At 32.9% G+C, this 18,190-nt stretch overlaps 2 protein-coding genes and 1 non-coding gene across 6 annotated transcripts; 1 reads left to right on the top strand and 2 right to left on the bottom strand.

The window, feature by feature from the left end:
- Positions 1-285: 285 nt before the first annotated feature.
- Positions 286-6,415, bottom strand: LOC133292976 (eukaryotic translation initiation factor). Of its 2 annotated transcripts, none has more exons than XM_061491474.1 (9): positions 6,017-6,415; positions 4,588-4,659; positions 4,015-4,116; positions 3,521-3,715; positions 3,166-3,263; positions 2,623-2,710; positions 2,196-2,546; positions 1,853-2,098; positions 286-1,753 (listed from the first exon to the last, which is right to left on the bottom strand). In XM_061491474.1, exons 1-9 carry the CDS (start codon positions 6,197-6,199, stop codon positions 683-685), a joined length of 2,406 nt encoding a protein of 801 aa, XP_061347458.1. In that variant the 5' UTR covers positions 6,200-6,415; the 3' UTR covers positions 286-682. The 2 variants fall into 2 exon arrangements, with proteins under 2 accessions (XP_061347458.1, XP_061347457.1); XM_061491473.1 differs by having other exon boundaries at positions 4,021-4,116; positions 6,017-6,414.
- LOC133293056 (small nucleolar RNA snoR103) lies at positions 5,260-5,363 on the bottom strand. Its single transcript, XR_009749005.1, has one exon. It is a non-coding gene; the product is annotated as a small nucleolar RNA snoR103 (small nucleolar RNA).
- An 8,988-nt stretch (positions 6,416-15,403) lies between the features above and the next one.
- On the top strand, positions 15,404-17,664 carry LOC133293052 (heat shock 70 kDa protein). 3 transcript variants are annotated; one of them, XM_061491570.1, is made up of 2 exons: positions 15,404-16,963; positions 17,129-17,664. In XM_061491570.1, the coding sequence occupies exons 1-2, from the start codon at positions 15,524-15,526 to the stop codon at positions 17,480-17,482; spliced, it is 1,794 nt and encodes a 597-aa protein (XP_061347554.1). In that variant the 5' UTR covers positions 15,404-15,523; the 3' UTR covers positions 17,483-17,664. The 3 variants fall into 3 exon arrangements, with proteins under 3 accessions (XP_061347554.1, XP_061347555.1, XP_061347551.1); XM_061491571.1 differs by having other exon boundaries at positions 15,404-16,699; positions 17,090-17,664; XM_061491567.1 differs by having other exon boundaries at positions 15,405-17,664.
- The last annotated feature ends 526 nt before the right edge of the window (positions 17,665-18,190 follow it).

The following is an 18,190-nucleotide window of genomic DNA, read 5'->3' on the forward strand; positions in this document are numbered from 1 at the left end:
AATTCATTAATTAATTATTAATTCGTAATAAATGATAATCTTATTAATTCACAATAAATAATAATCATTGATTGACAAAACATTGTCCCATTGTAAAATAGTACAAATCGATATCCAAATTTCCATGTTTTAATGCAAATAATAATGAATGACAATTTACATATCAACGTTATTGTTAGGACTCAGTATATCCCTCCTTTCTACAGGAATGAAAGACGTGATTGTAAGTTAGATATGCACCCACAAGAAGGCAGAAATCTAAATACTAAAAGAAAAACTGGTGGAAGTAACAGACAATGATATTTATGAACTGACCAGTTTAACAATTACTGTCAAGAAAATTAATAATAAAATGGAAACTAATGAAATACAAACAAAAAAAAAAAAAAAAAACATTTGGACCCGTGGATGGATGGGCCACTCTCTTGGAAGACAAAATCCGTAGCTTTATGGTTTGACTTTCCCTCAATAAACACCTCTAACGACATCAAAACAAAAAATTATACAACTCGATGAAAATACCTGAACTGGAAACTCCACTTTTATAACATACTGTAATACAAAATGCTCTAACTAAAAAAGTGAGCGTAAAGGGAAGGGAATTTGAAAGAGCAGTGAAACAGGGCAGAGATGTTCATCCAGTAACAGAGATCAGTATTCTCATGCAAAGTCATCTGATTCACTAGAATAGACTCCGACAGGCCTCAATATCAGATGCTTGTGAATCCAACACAGCTTGCCCAGATGCTGCAGAGCTAATTACCTGCAGTGCAGAGTCAAATATTGCTTTCTGGAACCGGTCATCGTCCACCTTCTTGAGGATCTCTGCCACCACCTTAAAATCCAAAACCCCAGCCAAAATTAGTTTCCCTACTATCTCACCAAAATTATTTGGTGCTTTAGGTAAATCTATGCCAATATCATCCAGCATAGAACCAAATAACAAACATCCAGTCCCAATGTCTCTAGCTGAAAGAATCTTCTTATTAAACAGATACTCCAGAAGATTGGCAACAGGTTGGACACATGGCGGACTTTTATCTAGTGCAAGGGAAATGGCTTCCTTGACAACCTCAGGGTGATAAGCTGGAGATTTTAATTCCTCCACACAGCATAATGCCTCATCCAAAAGCCCAACACCGAAATATTCTTCCAGAAGAGAAACAGTTTTGCGGTGAAGATCGGCAGTATTCAATTTTGCAGCTGGAGCCTGTGGCTTCTCAGCAGCTGGAGCCTGTGGCTTCTCCAAGGATTCAGCAGATAAAGCTTTAACAGGCGGAGGGATTTGAGGTGCAGGTTCAGTACCTAACCCAATGTTTGCTGCTGGAAGAGCAGAAGAAGAAGCACCACCACCTCCATGCACTAGGGCACTACTTCTACCACTTATAAGACCACCACTACCTTGGGGTAGTAACTTTGAGTTCAGGGCTGATGACTTGGAAATCAAAGGAGATTGGCCACGTCCTCCAGTTTGCATGCCTGATATGTCTCCTCTTGGCATTGACCTATTCCTAGGAATCTCCCAGTTGTCACTATCAATTCCTGGCATCCCAGGCATCTTCCTGGTCCCTGGCATTCCAGGCATCAAACCCCCTGTACCAGGTCGGGCAATGGGGAAGCCCCCAGTGCTGGTATTTCCTTGAACACCAGAAATTACACCACGGGTATTTCTCATACTTGCAGTGGCACCGGGACGCAATCCAAGATTTTTCTCTGCCTCTGAATGAATTTCAGTTATGGTTTTGGCTCTCACCTACATGAGTAAACATTTATAATTGATAATAAAAAAAAAAAGTTCCTTCAACAATTGAGGTATAACATATCTACAGAATAATAAATTGTGAAAACTTACCTCTTCGCGTCTTGGAATCCAGTTACAAGCACGCAAATCTAAAACATCCCGAACCATAAACCTCAGCCGTAGTGCAAGTTGGGGATTTGTGCTCAATTCTTTCAACCGGCTAAAGTACACGTCATTCATCCGCCGTGATTTTGGGCTTTCATCAAGCTGCTTACCAATAGTGATGAAAAATTGACATATGGCTTCAACATTTTCCTCAGCTGGACAAACCTTGCTGTCCGGAGGTCCTAAAAGCTCCTGTTCCAAGTATAAGTTAACCATGCAGTAAGTGCATGCTCCCAAAATAACAAGAAATTATATTATGTAACAGTCAAGTTTCAAGTCCTGCTAGAACCTGCACAATGTGATGAACAATCTTTTCAGGAACCATTTTTTGCTTCAGCAGCTCACCGATTAAACGGATGTTTCCAAGGGTACGAAGCTTGAAAAGTCTTTCCTTGTCCCGCCGTTCCATCTCCTGCTCAGGGGCAGTCATCTGCCTTACTTCTTCCCTCAGTTTATCTGCACCTTCAAAAGCCTCCTGGCAGATATTCAAGAGTACTCGTTTAAAAGTGATTTCTTTCCCACCAGGTTCTTCAGACGGGAATGGAGGCAGCTTTTCATTAAGATCAGAACACAGCAGAGCATACATGGGGCAAAATGTTGGTTCTAGCACTGCCTTATCAAAAATCAGCGAAATGACTCCCTGCATTTGCAAAGCAAGTCAATTAAGAACAAGGATGTGAACAGATATATATTTTAAACAGAAAATAAAGACCAACCTTCAATATGTCAGCTGATGTAATGCCAGCGTCAATCAACTGACCCTTCAGGAGATCAAATTTCTCAGGAGTCAACTTATTCAGTATTCTGCATTGAAGTGGTGAACAGCATTTAGCAAAGCAATAGCAGGAGTCATGCAATTTTCAAGGCTCTTAACAGAGTTAAATAAGTGAAGAAGCAAAGAAAAAATGTTTAAAAGTAGTTCACTAGTATTCTACATTGAAGTGGCCAACAGCATTTAGCAAAGCAATAGCAGGAGCCATGCAATTTTGAAGGCTATTAACAGAGTTAAATAAGTGAAGAAGCAAATAAAAAATGTTTAAAAGTAGTTCACTAGTTTATACAGGAAAAAAAATAAATTAAAGAATCTTGTCACAACTCAGAAATATTGACTTTTGATTATTTTTCACATGTAGTATGATATGGTCCCTCAAACTGTTCTTGATTACATACATGAAAATCTAGAAATCTACCACATGTCAAAGTCAAAAGCATATTCACATCAAACTATTAACTAGTTTTAAAAAATAAAAGCATATTACCCTTTAACAGTCTTCAAGACACGATCCTTTTCAGAGAGACTTCCCCTTCTAGCTGACCATGGCACCTCAGCCTTGACTAGAGTAGGAGTAGGTCCTCCCTGAATTAATACAGAGACAGAAGAGCTATAAATAAGATAAAACAATCTATTCATTGTACACACTGAGTGAACAATACAATGTCACCTATTTAAAAGCTTTTACTCCAAGAGGAAAAAAAACATAGTTACTATAATAACACGGCACTATCTTGTACACTAATAAAGTAAGGAGTTTTACATTAACATTGGATCAAATTTGAACTCATAAAACGTTAATTACAAAACAGATATAATGCATTTCTACCAATGTTTATTACCCCTTGGTTTTGTGCCCTTGCAAACTGAGAATTCAGTTGGTCTTGACGATTAACCTGACTAGAATTGCCAAACTCCCTATTCTCCTTGAGATTATCCCAAGACCTCTCATCTGCATTAGCAGGAAGTGGTCCAGATCTACCACGCCAGTCACGGTTATCTGGCTCAGAATATCGATTTTGAATTTGATTTGGGGGCTGCAGAAGATAATATAAACATTATTACAAAAAATTGAACTTATTATTTTGAAGATGATCATGAATAAATTCATAAACTGATAACATTTAATTTCACCTATCAAAAGAATAAATATAGCAGCATGACATACAAACACAAGACTTTTTTCATTCGTTAATGAGTCCCTGTGTGATAAATAGTATGATCACAGCCAAAAATAAACCAACCATAATCAACCCCGTCAATCAACTTGGGAAACAGAATGAAAGAGGACTAGGACCTCAGAAAGTTAACAGCATAAATAAAAGACAGAAAACACACTCACGTTGTTTTCTGTGCGGCCCCAACTTTGATCTTCACCTAAAAGTTCAGCTTCAATATCTTCTTTGATCTTCAAAACATCATCAAGGACCTCAATGGCCTATGAGTAAAACAATTCAACAGTCAGACAAAAGTCGAAACATAAATATTAGTTACAAAAACACTGAAATACATGGTCGCAAAAGTAGTTCCCTAGAGAGAAAAGGAAAAAGAGGCCAAAAAATGAACAAAAAAGTATGCAGAACATTTATACAGAAGTTCAGGGAACAACATCTGGTGCCTATTAGTGAGCCAGATACTTCAGTAAAAAATCCTGACGGCCTTCATTGATGTCTAACAAATATAAGTAATTTAAGACAGAGAACAATACATACAAGGAAATCTAATACACAAAAACAATTAGCAAGATAAATCCAACAACCAGCCATAACAGAATGTTGATTAGCACAATATTTCTCTAATTGATAGGGAAAGGATCGCAGATAGGCAGCAGATGGAGAAAGAAATCTCCCTCACAAAAAGTTAACTACTTCAAAATAACACTTAAGCAACAAGAACATATATCAATTACCTCTCTAAGCTGTAGAAGCTGATCTCTGGTATATCGCACACGCTCACGACCCTCAAACCGTGAATCTCCAGCCTATAAAGCCAGAAGTACATAGATATAAATCCCTTAACATAGTACACAGTTAAATATAACTCAAAACGAACAAGATGATTCAGAGGTAGATGGATAAGATCATGCACCAATAATAAATTTAGAGTTCAACGACACTAAGTTCTACGCACAAGCATTACAGTGAAAATATCTATTAATTGTTTTTAAGCCACGTCCTTCATGAATCATGCGATAAAAATAATTATACATTAAAAAATCACTCTATAAGAAACCAAATGATAAACCAACCTGTAGCAATATTGTATGGATAAAAAAAAAATCACCATTTAAGAAATTAGTTCGTAGATATAATGGTTATGTCAAAAAACTCAAAAATATTTTCACATTTCAAGAAATTCATTTTGTTGTCTTTATAGGCATTGCCTTCAGAACAAAAAAGTGGAAGATTTATCACAACTCCTTTAAAACTAGCTCTACAGGAAAAGAAGCAGTTCCAGGGAGCACTCACAGTGAAATGTGGATGATTGATTCATCAAAAAACGTATATAGACCAGTCTACCAAGGAAATTATATCAGATTCTATGTCAGTCTTGGCATCCACCAGAATTCTGAAATTATATTCCATGTACGTGAGACCTTTATGGGCAAATTGAAATTTAGTCAAGCCCACCTAAAGCCCACATGTTGCTTTTTGTCCATATTTACAGCAGGTACACATACTTAGTGCCCCACCAAGAATTAGGACATTCAAATTCGGTTTTCCTTTCTCTTACGGCTATCAACTTAAAACCTAGCAGCTAGACACTGAACAAGACAGTAACTCCAAGAGTTATATCTTTCTCCCTTTTAAGTTTCTGTTAGTTAATTCTTCTGAAGGGTTGTCTTTATGTTTTCTTACCTAATGATGTTGCAAGACAAATTAGTTAAACTCCACACTAAACATTCCTCAAATCCAGACACATCCAATCTACGAATGGGACAAAAAAACACACATAAAAAACCCCGAGCGCCAAATGAACACCAGCCAGGTGGAAACAGATTATTCCCGAAATTCAAACTTCAGCATAAGACCTCACATCTCAAATTTTAATTTAAAAAAAAAAAAAAAAACAGATTGTGTCTCGATATTAATCAAGTAAACAAGAGATCCAAATAGTAATAATAATAATAGAAAAAAGAAATCCTGTATTTATGAACAGAATCATTCTAACTCGTTGACAACACAAACAATGACACACAAAATCAATAAAAAGAAATCAATTTTTTATAAACAGACAAAGAAAAAAGGATAAACTTTAATTAAAAGAGCGTAAAATTAAGAGGTGAAAGCGAAGAAAAGGCAGATCCAGAGGATATGATAGCGAAGGAATAGAGATACCTTAATAGAGAATGAAGAAGTGGCGCCATGGGGACGCAAGAGAGGAAGATCAGCGGAAAAAGAGCCAAACGCAGGAGAAGCAGAAGTCGTTGATGAAGATGAATCGAATCGAGGACCAAGAAGCCTGCCGCCTCGACCGCCACCAGGCCTCAAACTCAACACCGTTTGATCACCTTGCTGCATACCTCACGATCTCTCGCTTCTTGATGAAATCTTAGCCGTCCGATTCAATAGAAAAAAAAAAGAGAAAGAGAGAGAGAAAGAGGAAAGAAGGGAAGGGATAGATAGATGGATGGATGGATAGATTGGATATTTCTCTCTCTTCTGCGGGGTGAGAGAAGAGAAGAGAAGAGAGAACTGCGTGCGTGCGTGAGAACAGAAGGGTGACAAAAAACCCTTCTTAGTGCGCTGCGTATGCATACCAATTTCCTATCCCATCCATAATTATTAATAAAAAGTAAAAATAATATTTCTGAAAAAAAAAAATTAGGTCTACGAAATTAAAGTTGCGACGTCGTTTTAGTTGGCTTTGTCTGTGGTAGGTAAGTGAGGGACGGTGCTCGGCTCGAATAATTCAGGGCATAATTTCATTCTAAATATGATGAAATAAAATTATATTTTTTGCCTATGTATGTAATATAGCGTACAACTGTACACCATTTATATACGCATCCAAAAGTAGATGGAGGTGGGCCGGGTGTCCGTGCCACGGCCCAGTTAGTGGTATAACGAGAAACTGCAGTTTTACTTTTTGCCTAACAACGAGTTTATTTTGTACTTTTATGTTTTCAAGAATCACCCTCAATTGATTACAGATTTAGAATTTTTAAAGTGAGAAAGATGCACGGAAAATAAAGCACAGATTGTAATCGCTACAGTGTAAATGTATCAGATTATTTGTAGCGATGTTTTAAAATTCGGATTAGTTATCGATTTGGTTGAATTATTGAATTATTGAGTCATTGATTCATCTGGATTCAATCAGATTTATTGTTTACATATTAATATAATATAAATATATTACTTATATTAAAAATTTATATAAAAAAACTATCAATGGACTTTAAAAAATAAATTAATTCTTAATTATAGCAATATTATATATTTCTAGTTCTAAATTGTGAGCTTCCATATTATTTTGTATTTTTAAATAAATCTTTTATTAATATTTATACATGTTACCATTAATTGAATAATTCCTTCTTATATAGAATAATGTGTCGGCTATTTGACTATTTTATCCCTCGTTAATTAATTAATAATCATTTTGTCCCTGATTCGAAACTATTTATCAATTTGCCCCTCTTTAATCAACTATTTTGCATGTTTAATCGACTAAATGGTTATTGGGAGATTTAAGCGACTAAATCTCCCTACTTAATCGATTAAAATCATACTGACTTATTTTTTTTTTTGTTAAATATGGAGATTTAGTCGACTAAATCTCCCAACAGCCATTTTTTGTCTGTTTTGGCCATTTAGTCGATTAAAAATGCAAGATAGTCGATTAAAGAGGGGCAGATTGATAAATAATTTCGAATCAGGGGCAAAATGATTATTAATTAATTAATAAGGAGCAAAAGGATGAAAAAGCCATAATGTGTCTCTGTCCATAGTTTATACTTTGTACATTATAATATTAATAGAATAAACTCGAGGGATTCACACAAATTGCAAATAAAATTTGCACATTCACCATACATGCATCGGATGAGTTTGAGTTTATAAACTGCAGTGCATGCTTGTCCTTAAAAAGGTGAGGGCTACCAAAGTTGTAAACTAGTTAATATTTATTTTCCATATATAATTTATTGCAAATTCATCGCACATATAATTTTTTTTCATATGCAACCAACATTTAATTGTATAATAAATTCAGAAAATAAACCTTTGTTACAGAATGGTGGGATTATGAAATTACGTGATAAATGGAAGGTAAAGTTTTTTTTAAATGACCTTAACATCAATTGGTTTATATCTTTAATCATTTATTTTTCTTCATGTGTCTTTAGAATCACATACCATATTGTAATGTTCTGAAATAATAATTGTATTAAAAACAAAAATAATAAAGTAATAAATAAATATATATAAAGCGGCTTTGTTAATAGGTTACGTAATATATATACATATAACTATATGTATATATATATATAAGTAGAAAAAAAATAACAATAAAAAAAATTGAAGCTTATCAAAAATGTGGATCCTTCTAGATATATAGCAACGTGTAATAAAAGGGATCATAATGTTAAGACTTTTGATAGATGCAATTATTATATTTTTAAAGATTAGTTAGATTTAAACAAAATTTTAGTTAGTTTAGTTACAAATCAATTGGAGGTAATCATTAAAATAGTCAAAATAGTCAAAAACAATTGTCTATATATATGTGTGTACATATGAATCAGAAGGAAAAAAGAAGAAGGAACGCAAACGTAAAAAAAAACAATCCGAGGGAAAAGAACAGCGAGAAGGAGAAGGAAAGGGAGAGGAGGCGAGATATGAAGGTAATATTGAGAGATAAAAACTTTCTCTCGTTTTTCTTTTCACTATTTCTTTTAAAGATTTTGTTAGTATCGTTACTTTGCCAATTTCTTTTCTTAAAATTCTTTTCTACTTCTTGCTATTCCTATTTTTAGTTTAATTATTTCATTCTAAAATTCTTACTGTTGTTTTTATGTTAATTTTAATTTTAAACTAGTTGATTATTTGGTACCAAATAAATGTGTAAATTTTAACTGTATGTTACTGCTGTGAACCGACCCACAAAAGTTTGGGATCAGATGGTTAGGGTAAGGGACGTCTTATCATGGCTTAAGCTCTGCCACACAGAACTTTTCACATGCAGAGACCCACAGAGTTGGGTATTTAATTAGCTTCAGTTAAATATTACACAATTTATTATTTATCTTTATTCCTGCAATAATTTTATGAAATTACTTGAGAGAATGATACATTTTTCGTTAATACGGCTGGAATGGTTATAGTTATAAAACCTCAATATTATTGAGAATTTTCTCACGTTTTATTTGCTTTGCTAATCTTTCCAGATGCCTAACTTGTCTTTTTGTGGAGAAGGATGGAATATTACTGTTAACTTTTATAGTGACCGTTGGGAATACTATATAGTGACGGGGAATCAAGGAGCTGTAGCTATATTTTATCCTGACAGTGTGGATACTTATGCGTATACTTTGGACTAAACAAGGATCATGTAATAATGTGTGACCGAAGAATGTATATATATATATATATATATATATATATATATATATATATATATATATATATATATATATATATGACTTATGTAAAATAACTATGTAAGTTAGGAAGTAGGCTATATATATATATATGTGTGTGTGTGTGAAGTTTGTACAAGTTTATGTATGAATCCACATCCATGTTTATTAAAATGAAGGATGTTAGTTCTAGTTAATTAGTTTTCTTCACATGCGTTGGCACAATCTGTTACATTTTTGTTTTACTTTTATTAAAATGAAGGATGTTACACATATCATATGTACTCATTATGTTATATGTCTAATATTATATTACAATATGTTATGTATCAAATATTATATTATGTTATCTGATTAATATTATATTATGTTAATTGTTATATTAAAATTATGTCACTCTGAAGACGACTCATTGTTCTGATATTTAGTTTTGAACAACTTATTATTTTTATTTCCTTTGGAACAATGTCTTGCCATGGAGTTTAATAATAGTAAATTTCGATCACTTGGCGTTAGAGGTGGCACAATAGACGGCCCACTCTGTCCCATTTCGTCATTAATCCGCCAAAAAATGAGTTCATCCGTCCAGTCTCGTTTTTGAAAGTGAGCTGAAAAACTTGGTCCGTTCTGCCCCGTTTGGCAGCTTGGCCCGCTAGTCCAAACCTATTTTACACTGATTCGCCTCGGCCCGCTATTAACCCGTCAAAAAATGAATCCGCCCCACTCTGTTCCGCTTTTGAGATAGGTTGAAAAACTCAATTCACCACATCCCATTTAGCAGTGAGACAGGTTGGCCTACCGAGCCGAGTCCGTTTTGCCAGCTCTAGTTAGAGTACAACATGCAACATAAAAGCTAATTGCTAAAAAGGAGGTGAATGGTCGAGGTAGGTGCGAGTTTAAGATATTATCAGATTTGAAAATTGAAAGAAATAAAACTATTTTTTTATCATATACATTGTAGAGTGTATTATCAAATATGTTATTTGTCCAGAAATTCTTCCTAAACATTAAAACAAAAAAAAATCTCTCCAAAATCAAGATGAGAGAATAAAGTTAGATTTCCAAGACTATAATGTTTTTCTTCTTGTAATTGGATTGATGTATTAAATCAAGAAAAATACATTACATTTGTTCACTAGGATGAGAATGGGGACTCTAAAATATATTATCAAATTACTTTTTACTCTATTTATTATTTATAAATCAAATTTTGAAAGTTATTCTTATAATCTTTCAACGTGTGCCATTGATCGATCTTACTTAAGATACTCATATTCTTTTTGTTATTATGCTCTTATCATAAAGTTTCTTTTCCCATGTTGGTTGATTCCTCTGGACCTGCAACCAACTCGGACGTAAAAAATGGGGCGAACAAGTTCATCTCTCTCTTACAAATGGATTCAAATATTAATTTATTTTGTTTTATGACGAGTTTGCGGGTAAATTCATTTAATTTTTTTTAAAAATATATATTTTACGAATTTTATAATATTATTTTATTTTTATTCTCATTAATTTTTTTAAGAGAAAATTTATATTTACAAATTTTTTATTTACAAATTATATTATGTTTGACCGGTCATATACTAATCAAGAGTGTATGACTGATCATATTTAGTGTAATTTGTAAACGAATCATTCCCTTTTTTCTAATCTTAAATCTAAATGTATCTCTTTATTTTCTTTTATTTCATTTTCCTTTCAAATTTTTTTCTTATTTATTTATTTTTGTGTTTTTATTTTTCCCTATTTATCTTTTTTATTTCTTACTTTTTTATTCCTTTTTGTCCTCCTATATATTTAATTTTAAATTTCTTTTTTCCTTTTAATTGTTCACCTTTTTATGGATAATATTATATATATATATACACACACTTTAAATTTGATTTTTTTATCTTTTTCTCAAACTTTTCGTATCTTTCATTTGAGTTTATCCACCATCAAACCTAACTAGTTTTAAATAAATATGTTGTTGATGTTGATATGAATAACATTTGTCATAAATAAATTATTTTGTACTTTATTTTTTTGTAAGAAAATATTATGATAAAAATATTGGATAACTATAAAATACAATGTTTAACAAAAAATATTAATGTGTTCTCTACTTAATATATAAAGCAGAACCTAAAATTAAATATTGTTATTTTACATTTTTGAAAAATAAAATACACAATAGAAGATATTAGATAGAAAATAATAACATCCTAATAAAAAATAACAAAATGAAAACAAATAAAAAATAAATTGAATTACAGAAACACTAAGAAACAAAATATACATGTATCAAAAAATATATATACAGGAAAATTGATAAATTTTTAGATCAAACATAAATTTTTTCGAATATTGATCTAATTTTTATTGGTTCAGACAAATAAAATTATATTTTCACAATATCTCTATATTCGTTTTCGTTTCACGTGATTGCGGCACTAGTTTGTACTTTGTAAGAGTTAGCATTTTTTTTTTTAGTTATTTTTTGTAATCTGTAATGTAAAATATAAATTTTTTTTCTCTACAGTAAAATAATAACCGACGTCACGAGCTGTTATAGATCTGTCGTAAACTGCCGTAGTATACTAGATTTTTCATCTTATAGTAGTCTAATGTATTTAAACGGCAAACATATTCAAATATCAGCATACAATTGACTAGTGAAACGAGGCAAAGAAACTTACTTGAAGTATACCTAAAAACTGTTTGGGTATATGATTTATATATATATTTTTTCGCTTTAATCTTTCTAAAGTGCATATAGATAAGTTATCTATATTCGCTCTCAAAATGATGTTATTTTAGGTTGAAAAATTAAAAAATTGTAATGAAAAAGACTATTATAACCCTGAAATAAATTATTATTATAAAAATACCTTGATTTCAGTTTCAAAACGACGTCGTTTTAGGCTCAATAATACATTGACCGTAGAAAAAGCAATAATCTGGAGGGTATCCCCATTCAACTTCTTCCGGTCACCTTATCCTCGAAGTACGACTCGAAGGCTACCCCTCATTGGAACAATGGGTGCATTGAGCTTCGCTACCGGAAGAAGGGTGAAACTAATCCCCCTTCGAGGACAGAGGCACTTCCTCTGGCCCATTGAGAATTCCCCTTTGAGGACACAGGCACGTCCTCTGCCCCCAAAGATTTTTCAAAAATTTGCTTGAGATAGGGTTTGAACTCATGATCCAAGCAAATCATTGAAAGCTTAGCTGTCAACTGAGTTACTCTTGAGGGTTATACATTAAGAATTTTAGTTGATGATTTCATTTGCTAGGGAACAAATATTTGTAATTTTAAAAGATATAAACTATGTTATTTTAGTATGTTTTACTTTCTTTTTTTATAAAATTAGAAAGAAAATGTTAGAGAAAAAAAAAATAAAGAAATATATCAAAATGATATAATTTTATTAAAAGTAACATAACTTTGAGTAAATACCCTTTTTAGTTCTCAGCAAATTTCACGAAGTCCGTTTTAGTCCCTAGCAAATAAAAAGGCTCATCGTGGACCCTAAAAAATTCAAAATGGACCTATTTAGTTGAAATCAAGGTCCCTCACAAATTCAAAAAGACCCATATTAGTCATCAAAAGAACTAAAATGGATCCATTTTGAATTTCTTATGGACCACTCATCGCCTTTTTATTTACTAGGAACTAAAATGAGCTTCGTAAAATTTGCTGAAGATCAAAAATGATATTTACCCTATAACTTTATATCATTTCTCCATCCGTAAAACGGACAAAGGGAACCGGAGAAATATCCTGGCAATTTACAACTTAACTAGAGTTTAGGACGAGGTGGGGTAGGTCCGAAGGAGTGGGGCGGGGCACTCACACGATACAAGTCAAGAGATGTTTGGTGCATAGTATAGAATAAGGCCTGAAAGTATAAGACTTGATAGTACAAAGTCTGATTGTATAAGACCTGATTGAATTTTAATACTATCTAGCGTTTGACACGGTATTTTATAAAATAATATATTATATAAGATAATATCATCTAATATTTGGTAATACACTATATAATACTATATACAATAAAAATAAATATTTTTAATAAAAATATCTTTTAATAAATTTTTTATATAATCTTTCAAAAAATGTCATATGATATTAATTTTTATAAAAATTTATTGTGTGTCCAAAACATAAATTATTTTTTATAAAAATAAAATATTCAATATTTTAAAAATTAATATATTGAAAAACTAATTTTTATTTTAATATATTAATATTAAAATAATATATTAATTTTTGAAAATTACACTACCTCTTATCGGGCCTTATTCCTCCCACTTAGGTCGGATTAAGTTATACATCGTTTCGATGTATTAAGCGATCTTGTTATATAAGCTTATATTATACGATGGTCACACCAAACAGCTAAAAACGACATAATGTATAATATAAATTTATACTATCAAAACTTATACGTCACACCAAACAGGCCCTAAGCTCCTCGCTGTTCACAACAATTGTTCCACTGTTTTTCTTCATGGTAAACAACAATTGTTCCACTTTAAAATAACTTCACAACGTTGTTCCATAACTTTTTGCCACTTCTACTAGTTTATGCTTTTTTTTTTTTTTAAAGAAATTTGTATTTAATTTTTCCTCGCATATTATTGTCGGTTGTGACTTGTGAGAGAGAATGTGTATTGTCTTATCCAGTTGGGTCTTATTAATATAATATTTCGATTCAGAAATCAAGCCAGAACAATCTTGAAGCTAAAGAAATATATGACATCAAGTTTGAAAAATTGGATGATAAGATAGAATTATATGTAGTTTTATAATTTTTGTTTAAACATCTCCCCCCCATATTTAATAGCAGTATTTTGTGCCTGTTTGAGTCTTTTTTTAAAAACAAAAATTGATAAGTCAAAGTTAGGTCAAACAAATTTTTATAATAAAAAGAGTTTTCTTTATAATAAAAATATAAATAAAATCAAAAGTAAAAAATTCTTAGAAGAATTTTTTTTTAAGTTGTATTAACTTTTTGTGAAATGTATATTTTTTTGTAATGAATAATTTTTAAAGTAAATTTTTTATATAATTATCAAATAACTTTTTTTTTTAACTTTAGTTTTGAAAAAAATGTCAAATAGGCTCTTAGAATACAAGTTCAAACTTCATTTTTTCTCTCAAAATTAAGTCATGCTAACGCTATTAACGTTCAATGAACTGTTCTCCCTCTCCCAAAGCAAGCAAACAAGATTAAAGATGTTAGAAATCAATTTCACTAGAATAGAACGGAAGTCTGAGTATTGAAAAATCAAAATCTAAACTAAGCACAGTCACCGCTATTCATAATTTATCATTAGTTTTGTGTTTTAAAAACCATCAGCGAGGCAGCCACGTACAGCCCCTCTTCACTCTTTATTCTCTCCACGTGGACCGCCCAGTTCAGTTTCCTTACAAAACCCGTCAATTCTAGTGCTGGGAGCTACCAGTCTCTTATAATGAGAAATTTAAAGCCAAAAAAAGGAGAAAAAAAGAGAAAGATTTATGTTTTTTTAAAAGACTTGTAAACAGAAAAAAAAAAAGGAAAGAAAAATGATTTATAAATCTTGATTTTTATTTTTATTTTTTGTAGGTTACCTAAGTAATCTATTTATCTATCTTTTCCAAATTAAAAAAAAACATATTTAATCATATTTTTTAAAAGTATTTTCAAATATAAGCTATTAGGATTGATATAATAATTAAAAATTTGAGTAGTTTATATTAAATTTTATATTCAATTCTCACTTATATTCAAAAAAGTATTTTCAGATATAAACATCAACTTTTAAAAAAGGCAATTTTTTTTGAGAGAAATTCTTTTAAAGGGATATTTAAAAAAATATAAAACATATTGATTATATATTTTTTAAAAATAAAAAATATAATTATATTATAATTAATCAATTTAATTTAAATAATTTTTTTGTAAATTTCATAACATCTAATCTAACAGAGAATCAAATTTTACTCTTACTTTTTGTGTCTTTATTAGTATTATTATTATTTCCCTCCTTCTGGAACCTCGTCTAACACTCCAGAATTCTCTAGCTCGCTCTGTAACTTTCCTTCTCCACTAACCTCGTAAATTCTCGAACTTGTTCTGTATCGGTGACTATAAATGACGCTTTGGGGTTCTCTCTTCTCCAACTCAATATTCATTAACAACACACAATACTGCAAGCGCAATTAAGAACCCGAGTTTCAGATTTTTTTAGTCTTCTTTCTCTTTGAAGGTTGAGACGAAGCACAGAGATGGCGACAAAGGAAGGCAAAGCCATAGGCATAGACCTTGGCACCACATACAGCTGCGTCGGCGTGTGGCAAAACGACCGCGTTGAGATCATTCCAAATGACCAAGGCAACAGAACCACCCCCTCCTACGTTGCCTTCACCGACACAGAGAGGCTGATCGGCGATGCGGCGAAGAATCAAGTGGCCATGAATCCACAGAACACCGTTTTCGACGCCAAGCGTTTGATCGGTAGGAAACTCTCCGACCCATCGGTTCAGAACGACATGAAGTTATGGCCGTTTAAGGTTGTAGCAGGCCCTGGCGACAAACCAATGATCGTGGTGAATTACAAGGGCGAGGAGAAAAAATTCTCAGCTGAAGAGATATCTTCGATGGTGTTGACGAAGATGAGGGAGGTAGCAGAAGCGTTTCTGGGTCATCCAGTGAAGAACGCTGTGATCACTGTCCCTGCTTATTTCAACGATTCTCAGAGGCAAGCCACTAAGGATGCAGGGGCTATTTCTGGTATGAACGTGTTGAGAATCATTAACGAACCCACTGCTGCTGCTATTGCTTATGGTTTGGACAAGAAGGCTTCGAGAAAAGGTGAGCAGAACGTGCTTATTTTCGATTTGGGTGGTGGCACTTTTGATGTTTCTATTTTGACCATTGAGGAAGGGATTTTTGAGGTGAAGGCCACTGCTGGTGATACTCATCTTGGTGGTGAAGATTTTGATAATAGGATGGTGAATCATTTTGTGTCCGAGTTCAGGAGGAAGAACAAGAAGGATATTAGTGGGAATGCTAGAGCTCTGAGAAGGTTGAGGACAGCGTGTGAGAGGGCTAAGAGGACTTTGTCTTCCACTGCTCAAACAACCATTGAAATCGATTCCTTATATGAAGGGATTGATTTCTATGCTACAATCACCAGGGCTAGGTTTGAGGAACTGAACATGGATTTGTTCAGGAAGTGCATGGAGCCTGTGGAGAAGTGTCTGCGTGATGCAAAGATTGATAAGAGTCAGGTTCATGAGGTTGTTCTTGTTGGAGGGTCAACTAGAATTCCAAAGGTTCAGCAACTCTTGCAGGATTTCTTCAACGGGAAAGAGCTCTGCAAGAGTATTAACCCTGATGAAGCTGTTGCATATGGTGCAGCTGTTCAAGCTGCGATCTTGAGCGGTGAAGGAGACGAGAAGGTTCAGGATCTGTTGTTGCTTGATGTCACGCCGCTTAGTCTTGGACTCGAAACTGCTGGTGGTGTCATGACTGTGTTGATTCCAAGGAACACTACAATTCCAACGAAGAAGGAGCAGATTTTCTCCACATATTCTGATAATCAACCAGGTGTTTTGATCCAAGTGTATGAGGGAGAACGAGCTCGAACAAAGGATAACAACCTTCTCGGCAAGTTTGAGCTGAGTGGCATCCCTCCAGCCCCGAGAGGAGTGCCTCAAATCAATGTATGCTTTGATATTGATGCTAATGGCATTTTGAATGTGTCAGCTGAAGATAAGACTGCTGGGGTGAAGAACAAGATCACAATCACTAATGACAAAGGAAGGTTGAGCAAAGAGGATATCGAGAAGATGGTTAAGGATGCTGAGAGGTACAAGGCAGAGGATGAGGAGGTGAAGAAGAAAGTGGAAGCCAAGAACTCACTTGAGAATTACGCGTACAACATGAGGAACACGATTAAGGATGAGAAGATTGGTGGGAAGTTGAGCCCTGACGAGAAGGAGAAGATTGAGAAGGCAGTTGAAGATGCCATACAGTGGTTGGAAGGAAACCAATTGGCTGAAGTGGAAGAGTTTGAGGACAAGCAGAAGGAGTTGGAAGGTATATGCAATCCCGTCATTGCCAAGATGTATCAGGGTGGTGGTGCTGGTGGAGGAGATGTGCCAATGGGTGATGACATGCCTGGTGGTGGGTCTGCTGGGTCGGGTTCTGGACCTGGACCCAAGATCGAAGAAGTTGATTGAGGCATGTGAACATGTTGGAAACTTGGTTATGGTGTGAAGGTCTTGGTTGGTTGTACTTGTAGTGGCTGTCATAGTACTTTTGACAGTTTTATTACTTATGTAGTGTATTACAGGATGTGAGTTTATGTAATGTGAGGTTTGATGAATCATGAATAAAGTTTTAAAAGTTTTTTTGCTTTGAATGATCATTGTAATTTCATAGATCTAACTGAGATATGTAATTTAATTTCTGTGTGGATGGATTTATTTTAATAACTTGATGCGTCTAGTCTAGAAATAGTTAAAAGCTTTTGAACGAGGGGAAAAAAAGCCTACGGTTATATTGAATTAAAATTTAAAAGATATTTCTTAGATAATTTTTTTTTATAGATTTAAAAAAAAAAATTAAAATTAAAGGAATTTTAAAGACTTCTTTAATTTTTTTAATTAAGATTTTAAAAAATTATATGAATTTTTAATAAATATTTAAAATCGTAAGAGTCAGTAAAAAATAATAAAGAAATATAATAATATTAATAAAAAGTTTAATATAATTTTCAATAAAATTCATAATAAAATTTTGTTTAAAACTTTTTATAATTGATCTTGTAGATTTTGAGAATTTTGTTTTCCGTGATGAGAATTTTTTAATTATATATTATATGTATTTTGTATCTGAAATTTTGTTTTTTATTTTAAAATTTTTTAACTTCATCAAAAACGATGACA

This window comes from Gastrolobium bilobum, unplaced genomic scaffold (genome assembly GCF_033153095.1).
Source record: "Gastrolobium bilobum isolate Gb01-03AN ecotype WA unplaced genomic scaffold, APGP_CSIRO_Gbil_v1 utg3588, whole genome shotgun sequence".
NCBI lineage: Eukaryota > Viridiplantae > Streptophyta > Magnoliopsida > Fabales > Fabaceae > Gastrolobium > Gastrolobium bilobum.